The sequence below is a fragment of the Melanerpes formicivorus genome, unplaced genomic scaffold, assembly GCF_026170545.1.
Source record: "Melanerpes formicivorus ecotype bairdi unplaced genomic scaffold, bMelFor1.0.p_v2 SCAF_188, whole genome shotgun sequence".
Taxonomy (NCBI): domain Eukaryota; kingdom Metazoa; phylum Chordata; class Aves; order Piciformes; family Picidae; genus Melanerpes; species Melanerpes formicivorus.
Window position 1 is genome coordinate 360,259 of NW_027142540.1, and position 18,546 is coordinate 378,804.

The 18,546-nt window shown below is 59.1% G+C and overlaps 1 protein-coding gene across 4 annotated transcripts in view; it reads right to left on the reverse strand.

Moving 5' to 3' along the window:
- The window catches only part of PCDH1 (protocadherin 1), an 86,875-nt gene extending 77,289 nt beyond the window's left edge, over window positions 1-9,586 (reverse strand). For all 4 annotated transcript variants that reach the window (XR_010991386.1, XM_068169539.1, XM_068169540.1 and 1 more), the window contains exons 1-2: window positions 9,181-9,586; window positions 676-1,490 (exon numbers count right to left, since the gene is read on the reverse strand). Coding sequence is in view for 3 of the 4 variants with exons in the window: in XM_068169539.1 (XP_068025640.1) it covers window positions 676-1,490; window positions 9,181-9,235 (870 nt within the window). In the remaining variant the exon portion in view is untranslated. The remainder of the gene's footprint in view (window positions 1-675; window positions 1,491-9,180) is intronic.
- Window positions 9,587-18,546: the final 8,960 nt, after the last annotated feature.

Below are 18,546 nucleotides of genomic sequence, written 5' to 3' on the forward strand. Positions count from 1 at the left end.
CAGACACCTGCCTGTACAGCAGCCCTGAGTGACACTGTGGGCTCCTGTGGCTTGCAGCCCTTCTAGGCTCTCCCCTCCCTTGAGGAACCTTGGCAGCAGGCAGTCATATAAAGGCTCCCCAGGTTGCCTCTGCTGCAGCCAGGCAGGAGAGGTGGTGTGGTGTTAGGCTGATGGTTGGACTTGGTGACCTTAGAGGCCCTTTCCAACTGAAACTGAGACTGAGAGAGTTGGGGCTGTTCAGTCTGGAGAAGAGAAGGCTCCAGGGAGACCTTCTTGTGGCCTTGCAGGATCTGTAGGGGGCCTACAAGAAAGCTGGGGAGGAACTTTTGAGGGTGTCAGGGAGTGATAGGACTGGGGAGGATGGAGCAAAACTAGAAATGGGGAGATTGAGATTGGATGTGAGGAAGAAGTTGTTCCCCATGAGGGGGGTGAGAGACTGGCACAGGTTGCCCAGGGAGGTGGTGGCAGCCTCACCCCTGGAGGTGTTTGCAGCCAGGCTGGCTGTGGCTGTCAGCAGCCTGCTGTAGTGTGAGGTGTCCCTGCCCATGGCAGCGGGGTTGGGGCTGGCTGAGCCTTGAAGTCCCTTCCAACCCTGACACTTCTGTGACTCCACGAAACAACTCTATGACTTGATTCTAGGAGAGGAGCAGGGGAGAAGAAAGATCTGAGGCTCACCTGGAGGACAGAGTGCCCCACGGGGCTGTTTTCAGAGAGCTCAGCCTCGTAGAGAGCCTTCTCGAACTTGGGGGCATTGTCGTTCATGTCCAGGATGGTGATGCGCAGCAGGGCGCTGCTGGCCCGCGGCGGGTTGCCCCCGTCCTGCACCTTGATGGTCAGGTCATAGGAGTCCCACTGCTCCCTATCCAGGTTGCCCATGACGATCAGCTGAGGCTGCTTCTCGTCCTGATCCTCTGCCACCTGCAGCCCGAAGAGCTCCTGCGCCTCTGGCCCGGCAGTCAGCTCGTAGGAGGCGACGCCGTTGGTGCCCGAGTCGCGGTCCATGGCCGTGGGGATGGGGAAGAGCGTCCCGACGTTGGTGTTCTCGGGGATGGAGAGGGTGAGGACGGGCGAGGCGAAGTTGGGGGTGTTGTCGTTGATGTCCAACACCTCGATCTGCCCCTCCAGCAGGCGCGGGCCGCTGGTCAGGATCAGGTCAGTGATGGAGACCTCGAACTCCAGGTAGCAGGGCTGGCCGGGCAGCAGGTGCTGGCACTCCCGCAGGCTCTCCCTGTCAATGGAGGTCTCCGTGGTGTAGATGTCCCCGGTCTTGCCATCCACGCGGAGGTATGGGGCCCCCACCTCCAGCTTGTAGAGGTGCCCCACGTCTGGGAGGCCGTAGTCGGAGGCCAGGCTCCCTATGAGGGTGTTGGGAGGCTGCTCCTCCCGCACCTTGTAGACCGCACGTGTCCCGGAGCCCAGGGCAGGGAGCTGGAAGAGGAGCCACAGGCCCAGGCAGGATGCCAGAGGCTTCATCCTGCGCTGCAGGGGAGCTGCAAGGAGACAGACAACGGAGGTTAGGCAACCCTGGGTCCTCAGGACTGCTCCACCTTGACCTAATACCCCTTGGGTATGCTTTGGGGCGCACTCCCCGTGGCACGCACGTCTGGGCATGGTCCCAAAGAAGAAGGAAATGGGTTCCAGGAGCCCTCCTGGCAGAGCTGGCCCCGGCCCGGGTCTCCTGGCATCCTCCTCAAGCAAGTGCCAAGTGCCTGGGGAGGAACCAGTCTTGGCTGGGGAAGTTCCTGCAACGCCCTGCCCCAGCAAGCAACCCTGGCATTGAAACTGCAGCCCTGGCTTCCTGTTGCTTGCAGGAAGCCACTCCTGCCACTGTCCACCCTCCTGTCACCACCAGGCCACAGACTGTAATTAGACCCAAAGAGGCAGCACCGGCAGGGCGCTGCCAGCAACCCGATGGGAGCCGGCCAGCCTCGGAGACAGCTTCTCACCAGGGAAACACAGGAGCATTGTGTGCCAGCCACTGCCAGGGCACTGCCTGCCGGGCATGGCAGGGACACTGGGCACTGCACCCTTCTGCTGGAGCTCCAGAAACAGGGGCAGGGGCTCTGCAGAGGGAGGTGGGGCTGGCACCCACCTGGCACTGCAGGGAGATGGGGCACTGCAGGGATGTGGGGCTGGCACCCACTTGGCACTGCAGGGAGATGGGACACTGCAGGGATGTGGGGCTGGCACCCACCTGGCACTGCAGGATGCAGGAAATTCCCCTATCCAGCACTGCAGGAACATGGGAAACTGCAGGCATGTCACCTGTCCAGCACTGCAGGGACGTAGGTCACTGCAGGGATGCCACCCATCTATCACTGCAAGGTCACTGGGCACTGCCAGGTTACAGAGCTACCTCCTATCCACCTCTGCAGAGATTCAGGGCACTGCATACACTGCAGGAACATCACCCAACCATCATTGCAGGGACACAGGGCACTGCCACAGCAGGGACACAGCCACACTGCCAATACAGCAGCACTGCCAGCCTGGCACTAGGAGATGAGAAGGCACCACCCAGCCAGCCAGCTGGCACTGCAGGGATGCAGGAGCCCTGCGCATCACCCATCCTGCATTGCTCACGGGGCACTGCCATCCACCTGCACCCCTGGCAGGAAGAGGGGCCCAGAGAGGAGCACAGGGCTGCTGCCCACCCTGCATTGCAGCCCAGCAATTAATAACCCCCAGCTGCCCCCACTGCACAGCCCCAGCACCCTGTGGCAGTGGGCACAGCATTTCCCCTCGCTGCACTGTCACCAGGCAACCCCCCACTCTGTGCCAGCCAAGCCGGCTCCCTTGGCACACTGCAGCCACACTGCTCCTTCCCACCCCCTCCCACTTCAGACTGGGACACTGCACATCAGCACTGGGTGCCCGCCCCGGTGCCAGCATGGTGGTCCCTGCAGCAGAGGCAGTGAGCGTGCTGCCCACCCTGCATTGCAGACACAGCACTGCAAACCTCCTCCCAGCAGGCACACACTGCAGAGGGCACACACACACCAGCCAGCCCCACTGAGAAGGGCTTCTCCTGTGCCAGGCCACATGTCCCTGCCTGCTGCTGTGCTTGGCCACCAGCTTCTCCATCACAGGAAAGCCTTCTGGGATTATCAAAAACCCCTCTGGGATTATCAAAAAGCCCCTCTGGGATTATCAAGTCCCCACCACCAACTGACCAACCAATCACCAAGGCCACTAAAGCCACATCCCCAGGTGCCATGGCCACACCTTTCTTGAGCACCTCCATCCCTGCTACCCCTTCTGGGAACGCCGCTTTCTCCTCAGAGGTCCAGGGGCACCCACACAGCTTCATCCCAGTGGTGAGTGGGCAGGGGTGCAGCCCAGCTCAGCAGCACCCAGAACTCCCAGTGGCTGGATGCCCTCAAATCAGCAGTCCCACAGCAAGGAGGATCTCATCACTCCCAGCTCTCCCTCTCCCCATAGCCTGCACCCAGCCTGCGCACATTCCACCACCATCTCCCCTCCACAGTGCCCCAGGGCAAGTGCTGCGTTCCTGGTTGCTCCATCATTAGATCTCCAACAAGTGGAGCATCCTGCACCATCCACCCTGGGGTTCCTGCAAGCCAGCAGTTCCTAGGCCCTCCACCCCTCCTGTCCCTCATTGGTGGTACAGGAAAGAGGAGCTCCCCCTCTGCAGGTGAGAATACATCCGAGCTGCTTCTGGAGACGAAGCTATGGTCCCAGAGCTCAGCCTGGCTCTGCTCCCTCATCCTGCAAGCATCCTCCCTGCAGAGCAGAGGCCTCTCCCCCTTGCTGAGCACATACATGGGCCTCCAGAGCAGCGCTGGGTGCAGAGCCCTCTGAGCTGTAGGTCCCCAGGAGGACAACAAGAGCCAAGCAAGACATAGAATCACAGAATCGTTTCGCTTGCAGAAGGACCTCCAAGATCATGACGTTCAACCACCAAGCATAGGCCACCAGGGCCACTGAACCCTGTCCCCAAGTGCCAGATCCACTCTGCCACCCCTGCACAGGGCTTGAGGGTGGAGGAGGTAAGAAGCTGAGCAGAACCTCCAGGCCTCTACACATCACTGCAGGCAGATCCCTGCCACACGTGCCGGTGCACACACATGGGGCTGCTCTGTGTGCCTGTGTGGGCAGCCAGAGTGGGACCACGCTGGGGTGGGCTGGCAGGGGTGGGCTGGCACGTGTGTGTGTGTGTGTGTGTGTGCTGTGGGATGGGGAGCTGTGCCATGCAGGTGTGTGCTGGCAGGGGATGCAAGCATGCCACACACGTGTCTATGTGTGTGCCCTGGCAGGGGTACGAGTGTGCCACACATGTGTGTGCCCTGGCAGGGTGAGCAGGGCCGTGCCACACGTGTGTGTGTGTGTGCGCGCCCTGGCAGGGTGGGCAGGGCTGTGCCACACGCATGTGCACTACTGGGGTGCGCAGGTGTGCCCCAGGCATGTGTGTGCCCTGCCAGGGGCACAGCCATGCCTGCAGCAAGAGATGCTGTGCAGCAGGCAGGCGTTTGCCTCCCTGCACCGGGCACACGTGTGAGTGCCCCAAGCAAGGGGTGTGCCAGTGCCAGGAGGGCAGCATGGCCCTGCTGCCACCAACTGCCTGCTGCTAGGTGACGTCACCCCACTAAGGGGCACATAGGCACGGGGCACACTCACATCAAACCCCTGCTTCACACCCCCACCTGCCTCTGTGGTGCAGCCAAACCCACACTGGGCTTCACCACCTCCTCCTCACCCTTGGCATGGTGAGGATGAGGAGAATCAGAGAATCGTCAGGGTTGGAAGGGACCTCAAGGCTCAGCCAGCTCCAGCCCCCCTGCCATGGGCAGGGACACCTCACACTACAGCAGGTTGCTCACAGTCACATCCAGCCTGGCTGCAAAAACCTCCAGGGGTGAGGCTGCCACCACCTCCCTGGGCAGCCTGTGCCAGGCTCTCACCACCCTCATGGGCAACAACTTCTTCCTCACATCCAATCTCAATCTCCCCACTTCTACTTTTGTTCCATCCCCCCCACTCCTATCACTCCCTGACACCCTACAAAGTCTCTCCCCAGCTTTCTTGGAGCCCCCTGCAGATCCTGCAAGGCCACAAGAAGGTCTCCCTGGAGCCTTCTCCTCTCCAGCCTGCACAACCCCAACTCTCTCAGGCTGTCTCCAGAGCAGAGCAGCTCCAGCCCTCTGCTCATCCTCGTGGCCCTTCTCTGGACACCTTCCAGCACCTCCAGCTCCTTCCTGGAACAGAGGCTCCAGACCTGGCCCCAGAGCTGCAGCTGTGGTCTCAGCAGAGTGGAGCAGAGGGGCAGAATCCCCTCCCTCCCCTGCTGGCCACACTTCTCTTGCTGCAGCCCAGGATGTGGTTGGCTTTCTGGGCTTCAAGTATTCACTGGTTCACACTGGCCACTTCCTCGTGGCCCTTCTCTGGACAAGGGGCAGAGCAGAGTCACTGCTGGGAAGGGAGTTCCAGAGGATGTGGCAGTTGGGAGAGGCACCTGCACCACCGCCACCACCACGCTGTTTGCACAAGGCTGTTTGCACTAGGCTGGGCCTCGGCTGCTGGTGACGTAGCTGGGTCCTGACTAAGCCTTGGCGTGAGGTGAAAGATCTCAGGTAAAGGTGAGAGTCCCAACATGGAGCGATGCCTCACATGGCTCTGAGTGAGCCAGCAGGGAGGGCCCCAGGAGCTGGAAGCACTGTGCCAACCTGGACTCACCCAGGGCTGCACAGCACCCGTGCTTTCTGCTCAAAAAAAAAAACCCAACCCAAGAACACAACAAAAAAAGAGGCTGGAGCCTGAAACCGAGCCCCAGCCCTGCAGGCAGGCAGAGGGAACCTCCAAAGCAGGGAGGCTGGAGGGAAGAGAGGGGCTGGGGATGTAATCAGGACCCACCAGCCCACCAGGGGTGGCAAGAGGGTGTGCAGGGTTCACCGGGTGAAGGAATCCTGCCGGGCGCCTCGGGGTGCCAATGACACAGCGCAGACGTGAGAGCCCAGAGCTGGGTGTGAGGGGGAGGAGGAGGAGGAGGAGGAGGAAGAGGAGGAGGAGGAGGAGGAAGCCTCCACCAGCCGGGAAAAGCACGTCGGTGCAGGAGCCGACGGGAGGCTTCCCAGGGGCCAGCAAAAGGCATCGGGCTATTTTCCCATGGGATCTAAGGACCATCCCACACTTTCTTCTTTGGTGCCAGGCACCTTTTTGCCTTGGCTTTTCTTTTGTTGTGTGGTTGTTTTTTTTTCCCCCTTTCCGACCTGCTGGCAGAAGGCACAAGAGTGCTTCAAAAAACAAAAATAATAGAGAAACCCCTCCCAAAAGAACTATTCCTCCTCACACAGAGAATTCTCCCTACGGGGAAGAGTGTGAGGGAGACAGGAACCACATGAGAGAGGCGTTAGTCACGCTGCTTAATGCATGACTGGGAAGCTCGGGGAGGACGGTGGCATGCAAAATCCTACCCCAATTGGGCTGCTCTCCCCTCCTAGAAAAGGAACTTCCCTCCCCCCAAAACCCCAAAACCCTTAATGAGACAGAGGTTATAAAGCGCTGAGAAGTGAAGCAACTGCTGGAAAAAGCCCTGCGCTCCCCTTGTGATTCCCACACAGCCTTTTTTGGCCCCGTTCCACAGGAAGGCAGCAACCGCTCCGGGAACGGGCACCGAAGTCCGCCCCTCTTCTTCGCTTCCCCCAGCGGCTGATTGCGTGGCTCGGAGCCATGCTTTGCAAGTCCATCCCAACCCTTGCACTGAGCGCACAAGTCCCTAATCCCCAACACAAACCCCCCACACACAGACACCCCACCCCCCCCCCAGCCCTCCAAGCCAAGCTCTGCTCTGACGCTGGGAGCTCGGAGCGAGATCCGAGCGAGCTGCAAAACGTCCAAGCAGGGCTCCCCCAGCTCCCGTCCGTGCGTGGAGCTGGCATCAAGGACCCCGCTGGCCACAAAACCAGCCACTGATGTTCACTCCTCCACGGAAGGCACAGATGGGCTGAATTCTGGACATTCTGAGGGACGGGGGCAGTTCCCGGGGTTTCCTTCAGCTCCTCTGCGGCCGCTCAGCATTGAACGCAGGCTGGGCCAAAGCGCCCCCAAACTGAGCACCCCAGGATGGGCACCCCCCACTCGCTTGTGAGCAGCTTAACTGCAAAATCACCACCTAGGAGCTGCAGGCTGGTGGAAACCGGGTGAAGCCTGAATCCCTTTCCTCCTCCTGCTTCCTTCTCCACATCCTTCCCAACACCAGCAGCCAGGGAACCTGTCAGAGCTTCCCCAGGGCGGCAGTCCCCCCCCCCCCCCCCCCCAATCCTCCCACCTCTGGGGGTATCCCCCCCCAGCCCCTTCAACATCCTGCGAGTTCCAGTCCCCCCTCTGCCACCACCCCAGCCTGGAGGAAGGACCCGGGAGAAGGCAAAAATGTCGCTAGCCTGAAAGATCCCGGGAGGGCCGCAGGGAGCCGGCGGCAGCGGGAGCGGCTTTCCCCCGGGATTGCAGCCTGGGGGGGGCTGGGGAGGCCTTGGGGAGGAGGGGATAAGGGACCCCCCCTACCCTAATGGCTGCAGCTCCCGGCTGTCCCCAGCCCCACCGGCTGGGAGGAGCGGATGGAGGCCGAGCTCAGCTCCCCACAGCAGAGGCTGCCCGGGCTGGGGCTGCCTGGGCTGGAGCTCCCCGGGCTGGGGCTCCCCGCAGCCGTCAGCGGGCAGGGATAACCCGGCTCTGCCGCTCCGCGGGGAGCCCCGCGGAAAGAGCCGGTTCCTTCCGCACTCACGCAGCCCCGCACACACATGTGGACACACGCAGAACCCCGCACACACACACAGAGCCCCGCACACTACCCCGCACACACACACAGCCCTGCGCACACGCACACAACTCCGCACACATAGCTGCGCACACACGCAGAACCCCGCACAAACACAACCCCGCACACACAGCCCCGTACACACACACACAACCCCTCACAGCCTGCCCTCCCCACGCAGCCCACACAAAAATTCACACACAGCCCCGCACACACATATAGCCCCGCACACTCCAAACCCACACACAGAGCTTCGCACACACAACCCCGCACACACAGCCCCCATACACACAGAACTCCGCACACACTCAGTCCCGCACACACAGACCCCGCACACATAACCTCCAACACTCAATCCCGCACACACAAACCCTGCACACACAGTCCCACACGCCTCAAACACACAGCCCCGCACACACAACCCCACACACCAACCCCGCACACACACAGAGCCCCGCAGACACACAGCCCCGCGCACATACACACAGCCCCGCAGACACACAGCCCCGCGCACATACACACAGCCCCGCACACACAACCCCGCACACACGCAACCCCGCACACACGCAGCCCCGCACACACGCAGCCCCGCACACACAAACACCCGCAGCAAACCACCCCGCAGCCGCGCTCCCAGCACCTGCTTCCCCCTCCCAGCACAGGCAGCAAACCAGGGATTTGTTCCACTCACGACGCCCCCCCGCCCGCGCTGCCACACTCTCCCCTCTCCTCTAACACCCCCAACACCACCCCCACGCACCCAGCTCCCGCAGACCGCCGCAAGCTACTCCGCGACCAATACACCACTGCTGTACCCCACGGCTCCAGATCTCCCCCTAGCCCCGTAGAGACCCCTCCACCTCCGCAAGCAGCCAGACCCCTTCACCCCGCTCCTCCCAGCACCCACCACCCACCCGCAACTTCTCTCGCTCCCACGCACCAGCGCACCCCGAGCTGCGCTCACACCCCGGGCGCACCCACCCAGGGCTGGGAGCTGGAGAAGGAGGGTGGGGGGGACACACAGACACCTAAAGCCACCCTACGTCCGCGACTGCACCCCCACGACCACCCCGCATCACCCACCCTCCGCGGCCCGCGGCTGGCCCCGCTCCGCGCCGCACAACAAGTGGCAGCACCGGCTGGCACCGGCGTTAACCGGGAGCCGGGAATCAGCAACCGGGAGCCACCCACCCACTCACCCCCGCTGCCCGCGGAGCTCCGCACCCCTCTGCCGCCACCCGCGTAACGCTACGCGGCGAGCCGCGGAAGGCAGCGGAACGTTCGCCGGCGGCGTTCCCTCCACCACCCGGCTCCGCGCTCCCTTCCCGGGGTATCCCACGGCTCTCCGCGGCTCTCCGCACCCCTCCGCGGCCGCGGGCGGGGGCTGCCGGCCCTGCCGCAGCTCTTACTTGGATGCGGCCGGCGTTGCGCTCCCTTTGCGCGCTGCTCCAGCGGCGTCTGCATCGCCTCCTCCCCGCCGGGACCGGGCTTCTCAGCACCCCCCCAGCCCAAACCACAGCCACCACCCTCCCGGCTCTTCTCGGATCTTATCCACGGGTGGAAAATCAAATAAATAAAAAAAAATAAAAATTAAAAAAGGGAGGAGGGGGCGGGAAAAAATAAAGAAAATAAAATAAAAACAACCCCAAACCCCAAAAGAAGTCCGGTGGGAACCGTCCCCCTCCCCCCGGGGCCGGGGCTGCGGCGGCTCCGGCGGAGCGGCGGCGGCAGCGGCGGCAGGGCTGGCGGCAGCCCCGGTGGGCAGCTCGGTCCGTGCCCGCCTCCGTCCCTCGGTGTGTGTGAGGATGTGCAGGGGAAGCGCAGCGCAGGCACGGCCCCTTTTCCACCACCCCCCCCTCCCGCTCCCTCCCCAGCCACCACCACCTCCCTCCCCGCCTGCCTCCGCCTCTCGCCGCCGCCACGGGAAGGTGGAGCTCCCGCCTCCTGATCGCATCCCGAGCCCAAACCGACACCAACCGGGGGACATCGGCTACCGGGACAGAGCCACCAACCCTTCCTGGCGCCCCCCCCCCACCACCACCCCTGCTCCGGGCTTGCGGGCACCGCGCCAGGCCCCGTGGTGCTGCGGAACGGGGAGAGTGCCGAGTCTATGTGTTTCCGTAGCTCCCCCTCCGGGACCCCCTCACTGCGGGGACCCCTTCGCTCATGTGTGGGTCCCTTTTAACCTCAACACACCCCCCCCACCCCCCCCCACCCCTTATTTATTTATTCATTTATTTTTCCACTCAGCATTCCCCCTCCCCCCAGACCCAGGCAAAGGGGCTCGGCCGGGCGATGCCCCCCGTGTGCCGAAAGGAGCTCACCCTCCCTGGGAACGAGCCCACCGAGGGGGCTGTGACCACCATCCCTTCCTCCCCCTGGCCGCAACTGTGCAGGGTTCCCAGCAAGCTGCAAGGCTGGGCGAGGTGGGGGGAGAGGGCGCCTGGCACAGCCACTGTCCCCTGCCGTCACACCTTGGTGACTCACGGTTTCACGGCTGGGTGTCAGGGAGCAGACAGCACCCACCAGCTCCTGAAAGCACCCAGGAGCTCCTGGCTGCCCTTGTGGCACCTTCTCAGCCGTGTCCCCACTTGCCTGCCGGCCCCCATGAGACCTCGGATGGGTGAAAGCAAATCCCGGGTGGCCCGAGGACACCGTGCTCCATCCCTCGAGGCCTCTGCTGGCCTCCCCGTCCCCGCCAGCAGAGCCACGGGGCCCTGCCAGCGGGCTGGGTCTGCAGCCTGGCACTGCCAGAGGCCCCAGGCGCTCTCAGATGGAGCTGCCGGGGTGGCTTCGGGCACCCTCGCGGGACCAGGCGCCTCCTTGTGCTTGCAGGGCCCCCCCGACCACGCAGCAGCTCATCTTCTCGGCTGGTTGCGGCGCCGATTTCCCGGCAGGATGCTGGGAAGCCCTTTCTGCTTGGCCGTGGCGTGAGGATAGGAGCATCACTTCCAGCTGAGCTACGCCAACCTGTTGCGCAGCAGCTCGGCTCTCGCCGCACACATGCTCAGCTCGGCTGCGGTGACTGCACCATCTAGAGGCTACCTCGGCCCGCTCGGAGCAACCCCGGCTCCTTCTCAGCCCGAATCAACCTGCTTTCCCCGCGCCGAGATGGGTGCTGAGCCTCTGGTAGGGCTTCTCCTTGCTGGACAGGGGCGAGGGGCTGGAGAGCCATCCCCTTCTGGGTGGAAAACTCTGCTTTCCTCCAAGATTTCCCTCTGTCAGAGCCACCTCTGCTCCTGCAGCCATGTCAGCTTCTCCATACCTGTGTGTCCTGTTTTTTTCCCCCGGGTGTCCATTCTCAGAAGCCAGTTTAGCAGGGGATGCAAAGGGAGAAGCCAGGGAAGGTCAAAGCCCACCATGGAAGGGCAGGGAGTGGGGCTCTGGAGTTTGCCAGGGTTTACCCTGCTGATAGAGAGTGAGGCAGGGATGTGGAGTGAGGGAGGGAGCAAAACCCCTTGGAGACAAGGTGAGATCGATTCATCAGCCACTGGCAGCCCCCCTGGCTGGGCTGGAGAGCTGTGGCAAAGGCAAGGAGCCAGGAAACGACCCTGTTGGACTCAAGGCTGGCCGTGGAGGAGTGAAGGGATCATGGGTGGCCAAAGGTTTCTGTTACACAAGAGGCACATGGAATCAATAGTCAGGAAGCAGGGAGCAGGCACCTGATTTCCTGGATGCCACCAGCTTGTGGGGAATCCTGTGCTCACCTTGAGCAGCACGTTCAGTTCTGGGGCCCTCACTCCAAGAAGGACATTGAGGGGCTGGAGCAGGTCCAGAGAAGGGCAACGAAGCTGATCTGGAGAACAGGGCTGGTGAGAAACAGATTGGGATTGTTTGGTCTGGAGAAGAGGCTGAGAGGAGACCTCATTGCTGCCTGCAGCTCCCTGAAAGGAGGCTGCAGCCAGGTGGGGGTTGGTCTCTTCTCCCTAGTAACAAGTGATAGGACAAGAGGAAATGGCCTCAAGTTGCCCCGGGGGAAGTTTAGGTTGGACATTAGAACAAACTCCTTCACTGAAAGGGTTCTCAAAGCCTGGCCCAGGCTGCCCAGGGAGGTGGTGGAATCCCCATCCCTGGAGGTGTTTCCAAGAGGCAGAGCTGTGGTGCTGAGAGCCACGGTTTAGCCCCAGCCTTGGTCGAGTCAGAGAATGGTTGGACTCCGTGATCTTAAAAGGCTTTTCCAACCAAAGGAATTTTCTGATTCTGTGACCTGCTGTCTGCAGCCTCTGCTCAGACACGTTTCTGAGAGACAGGTCCAGGCTTTAAGGGCATGGGCGGGGAGGATAAAGTGCCCCTGCTTCAGAAGCCAGCTCTCTGCAGCCCAGAGGAGCTGCCTGGCTAAGCAGCACTCGAAGGGACAGGTGAGCTGCTGGGACCTTGCGCCCGGAGAGGCATGCCAAGGATTGGTCTGTCCTTACCTTCCTCCTCTTGCCCGCTGCCTTTGAAGGTGAGCAGGCTCCTCCCAGAGCGCTCCTTGCCCTCTGACAGCAGGGAGAGGTTGATCCTGGCATTACCATTCGCCGTCCTCCCGCTGCTGGGGCGTTGCAGTGTGAGTCACCACTTCTTACCTTGTCTTCACCATTTCCCAGGCAGCAGGAGCAGTCAAAGCAACGAGGAGCCATCGGTTTCACGAAGCCCGTCGAGATCCTTCCCACCCACCGGCCCCAGTGCTGGCAGAGGTGGAGATGCCGCGGGTCCCCCGCTGCAGAGGGTACCCCGTGCCGGGATGCTTTGGCGTCACATGGAGAGAGCTGCTCCGCGGTGCTGGTGGGGCCTTGACAGAAGAACAAAGCCAGCGAGGGGAGAGCATCTAGCTAAATCTCTGGGAAAGGGAGAAGAAAGGGAAACATGGAGAGCAAATGAACCTTACATGAGAATAAATAACACCCCCCCAAACCCTCCCTCCTCTTCCCCACCACGCACACACGCAGCAACCTGGCTGCCGTCTGCTGCCAGCAGTTCAAAGCCTTCTTCTGTTCTCTCTTCTCATCAGCTCTGGGCTCGGCGGGGAGAAAGCAGCAGCAGCACAGATTTGGGCAGCAAAAATGCTAATAACACAGATGTTCTCACAACTTGCTTGTTTCTACAATTAAAAGGCAAAAAAAAACCCACCCACCCACCCACCCCCAAAAAAACAACCCCTAAAACACACACACACACAAATCAGCCAGAAATCAGGCAGGAAATGAGCACACGGGCAAAGAGCGGCTCCTCCGTGTGCCCAACGCACAAGCAAGGGCTGCAGGCTGGCTGGGTGAAGAGGCTGGGAAGCCTTGGCCTGGTACAGTGTTAAAGTTGACCCTAAGAAGTTCTATCAAAACGCGAGGAGGTTTAGCTGAGGATGCCCCTGCTGACTGCAGAACGGGTTGGACTGGATGACCCTTGGAGGTCTCTTCCAAGACAAACCATTCTGTGATTCTGTGGTTCTATGACTCTGTGGTTCTGTGGTTCTATGACTCTGTGATTCTGTGATTCTGTGGTTCTGTGATTCTGTGATTCTGTGGCTCTGTGATTCTGTGGTTCTGTGATTCTGTGATTCTGTGGTTGTGTGATTCTGTGGTTCTGTGGTTCTGTGATTCTGTGATTCTGTGGTTCTATGGTTCTGTGATTCTGTGATTCTGTGATTCTGTGATTCTGTGGTTCTGTGGTTCTGTGATTCTGTGATTCTGTGATTCTGTGGTTCTATGGTTCTGTGATTCTGTGATTCTATGATTCTGTGGTTCTGTGATTCTGTGGTTCTGTGATTCTGTGATTCTGTGGTTCTGTGATTCTGTGGTTCTGTGATTCTGTGATTCTGTGGTTCTGATTCTGTGATTCTGTGATTCTGTGATTCTGTGGTTGTGTGATTCTGTGATTCTGTGGTTCTGTGATTCTGTGATTCAGTGGTTCTATGATTCTGTGATTCAGTGGTTCTATGATTCTGTGATTCTGTGGTTCTGTGATTCTGTGGTTCTGTGGTTCTGTGATTCTGTGATTCTGTGGTTCTGTGATTCTGTGATTCTGTGGTTCTATGATTCTATGACTCTGTGATGCTGTGACTCTATGATTCTGTGGTTCTGTGATTCTATGACTCAGTGGTTCTATGATTCTATGATTCTGTGGTTCCATGATTCTGTGATTCTATGATTCCATGATTCTGTGATTCTGGGCTCCTCAGTTTAGGAAAGATGTTGAGCTGCTGGAAGGTGTCCAGAGAAGGGCAACAAAGCTGGGGAGGGGTCTGGAGCACAGCCCTGTGAGGAGAGGCTGAGGGAGCTGGGGGTGTTTAGCCTGAAGAGAAGGCTCAGGGGAGACCTTCTTGCTCTCTACAACTACCTGAAGGGAGGTTGTAGCCAGGTGGGGGTTGGTCTCTTCTCCCAGGCACCCAGCACCAGAACAAGGGGACACAGTCTCAAGCTGTGCCAGGGGAGGTTTAGGGTGGAGGTGAGGAGAAAGTTCTTCCCAGAGAGAGTTGTTAGCTATTGGAATGTGCTGCCCAGGGAGGTGGTGGAGTCACCATCCCTGGAGGTGTTTAGGAAGAGACTGGATGGGGTGCTTGGTACCATGGTTTAGTTGATTAGATGGTGCTGGGTGACAGGTTGGACTTGATGATCTCAAAGGCCTCTTCCAACCTGGTTAATTCTATTCTATTCTATTCTATTCTATTCTATTCTATTCTATTCTATTCTATTCTATTCTATTCTATTCTATTCTATTCTATTCTATTCTATTCTCTGATTCTGTGCTTCTGTGGTTCTATGATTCTGTGGTTCTATGATTCCATGATTCTATGGTTCTGTGATGCTGTGACTCTAACTTCTTTAACTTAAGGGTGCTGGAGCACTGGAACAGACTGCTCAGAGAGGTGGTAGAGTCTCCAACTCTGGAGAGATTCAAAACCTGCCTGCTGCGTGACCTGTTGCTGTGTGACCTTCTCTAGCTGAACCTGCCTTGGCAGGAGGGTTGGACTGGATGGGCATAGAAGCATAGAATAATAGAATGGCTCAGGTTGGAAGGGACCTTAGAAGTCATCCACTCCAACCTCCCTGCTACAGACAGGGACACCTCTCAAGCAGACTTGGTTGCTGAAGGCCTCATCCAACCTGGCCTTGAACATGTCCAGGGAGGGGACATCCACAGCCTCCCTGGGCAGCCTGTTCCAGAGTCTCACCACCCTCAAAGTGAAGAACTTCTTCCTCAGCTCCAGTCCGACCCTGCTCTCCCTCACCTTCAAACCATTCCCCTTTGGCCTGTCTCTAGACACCCTCAGGAAAAGTCTCTCTGCAGCCTTCCTGTAGGATCCCTTCAGGTACTGGAAGGCAGCTCTAAGGTCCCCCTGGAGTCTTCTCTTCTCCAGGCTGAACACCCTCAGCTCCCTCAGCCTATCCTCACAGCAGAGCTGCTCCAGCCTTGGATCATCCTTGTGGCTTCCTCTGGACCCACTCCAACAACTCTGTGTCCTTCTGCTGGGGACACCAAAACTGGAGGCAGCATTTGAGGTGGGGTCTCAGCAGGGCAGAGTAAAGAGGACAAATCACCTCTCTTGACCCACTGGATCTCCAGATCTCCCTTCCTAACCCTTCCCATTCTGTGATTCCACCCTTTGGGATGATGAGCTGGGAGCTGTGCTAGGCCATGAGACCTCCTCACCAGGATGGAGGGCAGCTGGGTGCTGCCTGCTCTTGCCCATGAGCTGCTGGCTGGAGAATTCTTGGGGAGCTCTCCTTTTTCCCCCTCACACCTCTTGATTCCCATTTTTAACTCTTTTTTTTCCCCCCCCTCTCCCTCCCCTTGTTTTTCTCTGGGCTGCACTTTCCCTCACTCATTAATTTTGCTATTTTTCTCACGGTATATAACCCCTGTCACGGCTGCCATGGCAACAGGAAGGGAATGTGCTGGCTGCTAAAATATCCTCTCAAAAATAACAAAAATAAGACAACAGAGGCAGCTCCTGTGGGCTGCTGCAAGCGCAGCTCTGGCCCTGGGCTTCGTGGTGACGGAGGAGGAAAGATCCTGCAAGCCAGGGAAGCCCCAGAGCTCAGGTCCTCCTCCCGCGGAGCTCAAGTCCTCCCGTGGCACTCAGCTCACCTCCCGTCTCAGGGCTCCATCCTGGGAGCTCCTCCTGGCATGGACACTGGCACAGGTTGCCCTGGGAGGTGGTGGCAGCCTCATCCCTGGAGGAATTCAGTATTCAGTATTCCTAAGGTTGGAAGAGACCTCAAAGATCATCGAGGTGTTTGCAGCCAGGCTGGATGTGGCTGTGGGCAACCTGCTGTAGTGTGAGGTGTCCCTGCCCATGGCAGGGGCCTTGGGACTGGCTGAGCCTTGAGGTCCCTTCCAACCCTGACACTTCTGTGATCCCATGAATTCTATGGCACTTTGGGTTGAGCATTGTCCAATCTTGGAAGCTCATCCCCTTCCCCAAGAACCAGAGACTCACAGGAGCATTCAGGTTGGAAAAGGCCTTCGAGCTCATGCAGTGCAACCACCCTCTTACTCAGGTTGGAAGGGACCTTCCAAGCTCATCTTGTCCAACCCCTCTGCAGTCAGCAGGGACACCACCAACTGGATCAGGCTGCTCAAAGCCACATCAAGTCTGACCTTGAATATCTCCAGGGATGAGACCTCCACCACATCTCTGGGCAGCTTGCTCCAGTATTTCTCCATGGAATCATGGAATGGTTTGGGTTGGAAGGGACTTTAAGGCTCATCTGTGCAACCCCCCTGCCATCAACAGGGACACCTCTCACCCTACCGAGCCTGGTGCTCAACCATGGCCCTCAGCACCACAGCTCTGCCTCTTGGAAACAACTCCAGGGATGGGGATTCCACCACCGCCCTGGGCAGCTTGTGCCAGGCTTTGAGAACCCTTTCAGTCAAGAAGCTGCTTCTGATATCCCACCTAAACCTGGCACAGCCTGAGGCCTTTTCCTCTCATCCTATCACCTACTACTGGGAAGAGGAGACCAACCCCCTCCTCACCAAGGAGGAAACATGGATGGAAGCCAGGAGAAGGGGGGGAAGGACTTGCTCAGGGGGGGTTGCTGCTTGCCAGTGGGGGTTGACTTATCTCTAGTGGGGTATTGCTGGTCTCTGGTAGGGCTTTGGTGTTCAACAGTAGGGTTTGATGACCTGCAGTGAGTTATTGCTGGGTCTCTGGTGGGGTTTTGGTGCTCACCAGTGGGGTTTGCTGACCTGCAGTGGGGTATGGCTGCTCTCTGGAGGGGTTTTGGTGCTCACCAGTGGGGTTTGCTGACCTGCAGTGGGGTATGGCTGCTCTCTGAAGGGGTTTTCGTGCTCATCAGTGGGGTTTGCTGACCTGCAGTGGGGTATGGCTGCTCTCTGGAGGGGTTTTGGTGCTCATCAGTGGGGTTTGCTGACCTGCACTGGGGTATTGCTTGTCTCTAGTTAGTTTTTGGTGCTCACCAGAGAGTTTTTTGTAGTCACCAGTGGGGTTTGCTGACCTGCAGTGGGCAATTGATGCTCTCTGCTGGGGTTTTGCTGCTCCCTGGGATCCCTTGTTTGAGAAACAAAAGCTGTTAGGAGGTGCCCAGGAAGAAGACCTGCAGCCAGCTTGGCGGTGACCCTGTGGTGGAGCTTGTCACACAGCCCTGTTGTCTTTCTGTGACAGGATTACCAGGCAGGTAGAGCAAGGCAATTGTGTTGATAGAGTAGACTGGGATCTCTCGGAGGCATTTGACTTACTTCCACCTGACATTTTGATTAAAACTTGCATTATGAGGAATTAACAGGGCACATATTAGATGGATTAAGCCTGCCTCCCTGGCAGATCTCAGAGGCAGCTGCTAATGGGGAGGTAGCAGTGAGCAGAGCTGCTCCTGCCTGCCTCCCTCCCCCCGGGGACCTGTTCTTCGTCCACGGCTATTAAGCCTTTTCCTCACTGATCTGGATGAAGATAAGGAAATCTGTGCTGCCACAGCTGCAAGATGACAAGGGGAGTGATGAGGCAGAAAGGGGAGGAGGAGGAGGCTTTCGTGCTGAATCACCTGGTGAGATGGTCAGGAGAGTGCAGATCAACACCAAGCTATGGCTGGGAGTGAAGCCTGCAGAGCAGACCTTGGGAAGCGGTGGCTCCAGGCACGGCCACGCAGGTGGAGACCTGAGCATTGCCTCTTAACCAGCAGCCAAGGAGGTCACCTTAAGCCCCCCACAAATACCTGCCATGCAGATGGAGACCTGAGCATTGCCTCTTAACCAGCAGCCAAGGAGGTCACCTCAAGCCCCCCACAAACACCTGCCATGCAGATGGAGACCTGAGCATTGCCTCTTAACCAGCAGCCAAGGAGGTCACCTTAAGCCCCCCACAAATACCTGCCATGCAGATGGAGACCTGAGCATTGCCTCTTAACCAGCAGCCAAGGAGGTCACCTCAAGCCCCCCACAAATACCTGCCTCCAGAGCCAGCAGTGTGCTCTCCAGGAGGGTGTTAAGAAAAGTGTGGCCACCAGGTTAAGGGACTCCTCCCCAGCTCTGCTCTGCCCTGGTGAGGCCACAGCTGGAGGGCTGTGTCTAGTTCTGGGCTCCCCAGTTCAAGAGTGACAGGGAACTGCTGGAGAGAGTCCAGAGGAGGCTACAGAGATGCTGAGGGGCCTGGAGCAGCTCTGGGAGGAGCAAAGGCTGAGAGCCCTGGGGGTACTGAGCCTGCAGAAGAGCAGCCCCAGAGGGGAGCTCAGCAATGCTCAGCAAGAGAGAAAGGAGCTGTGGGGGGCAAGAGGCTGGGGCCAGACTCTGCTCAGTGGTGCCCAGGGACAGCACAAGGGGCAATGGGCACAGCCTGG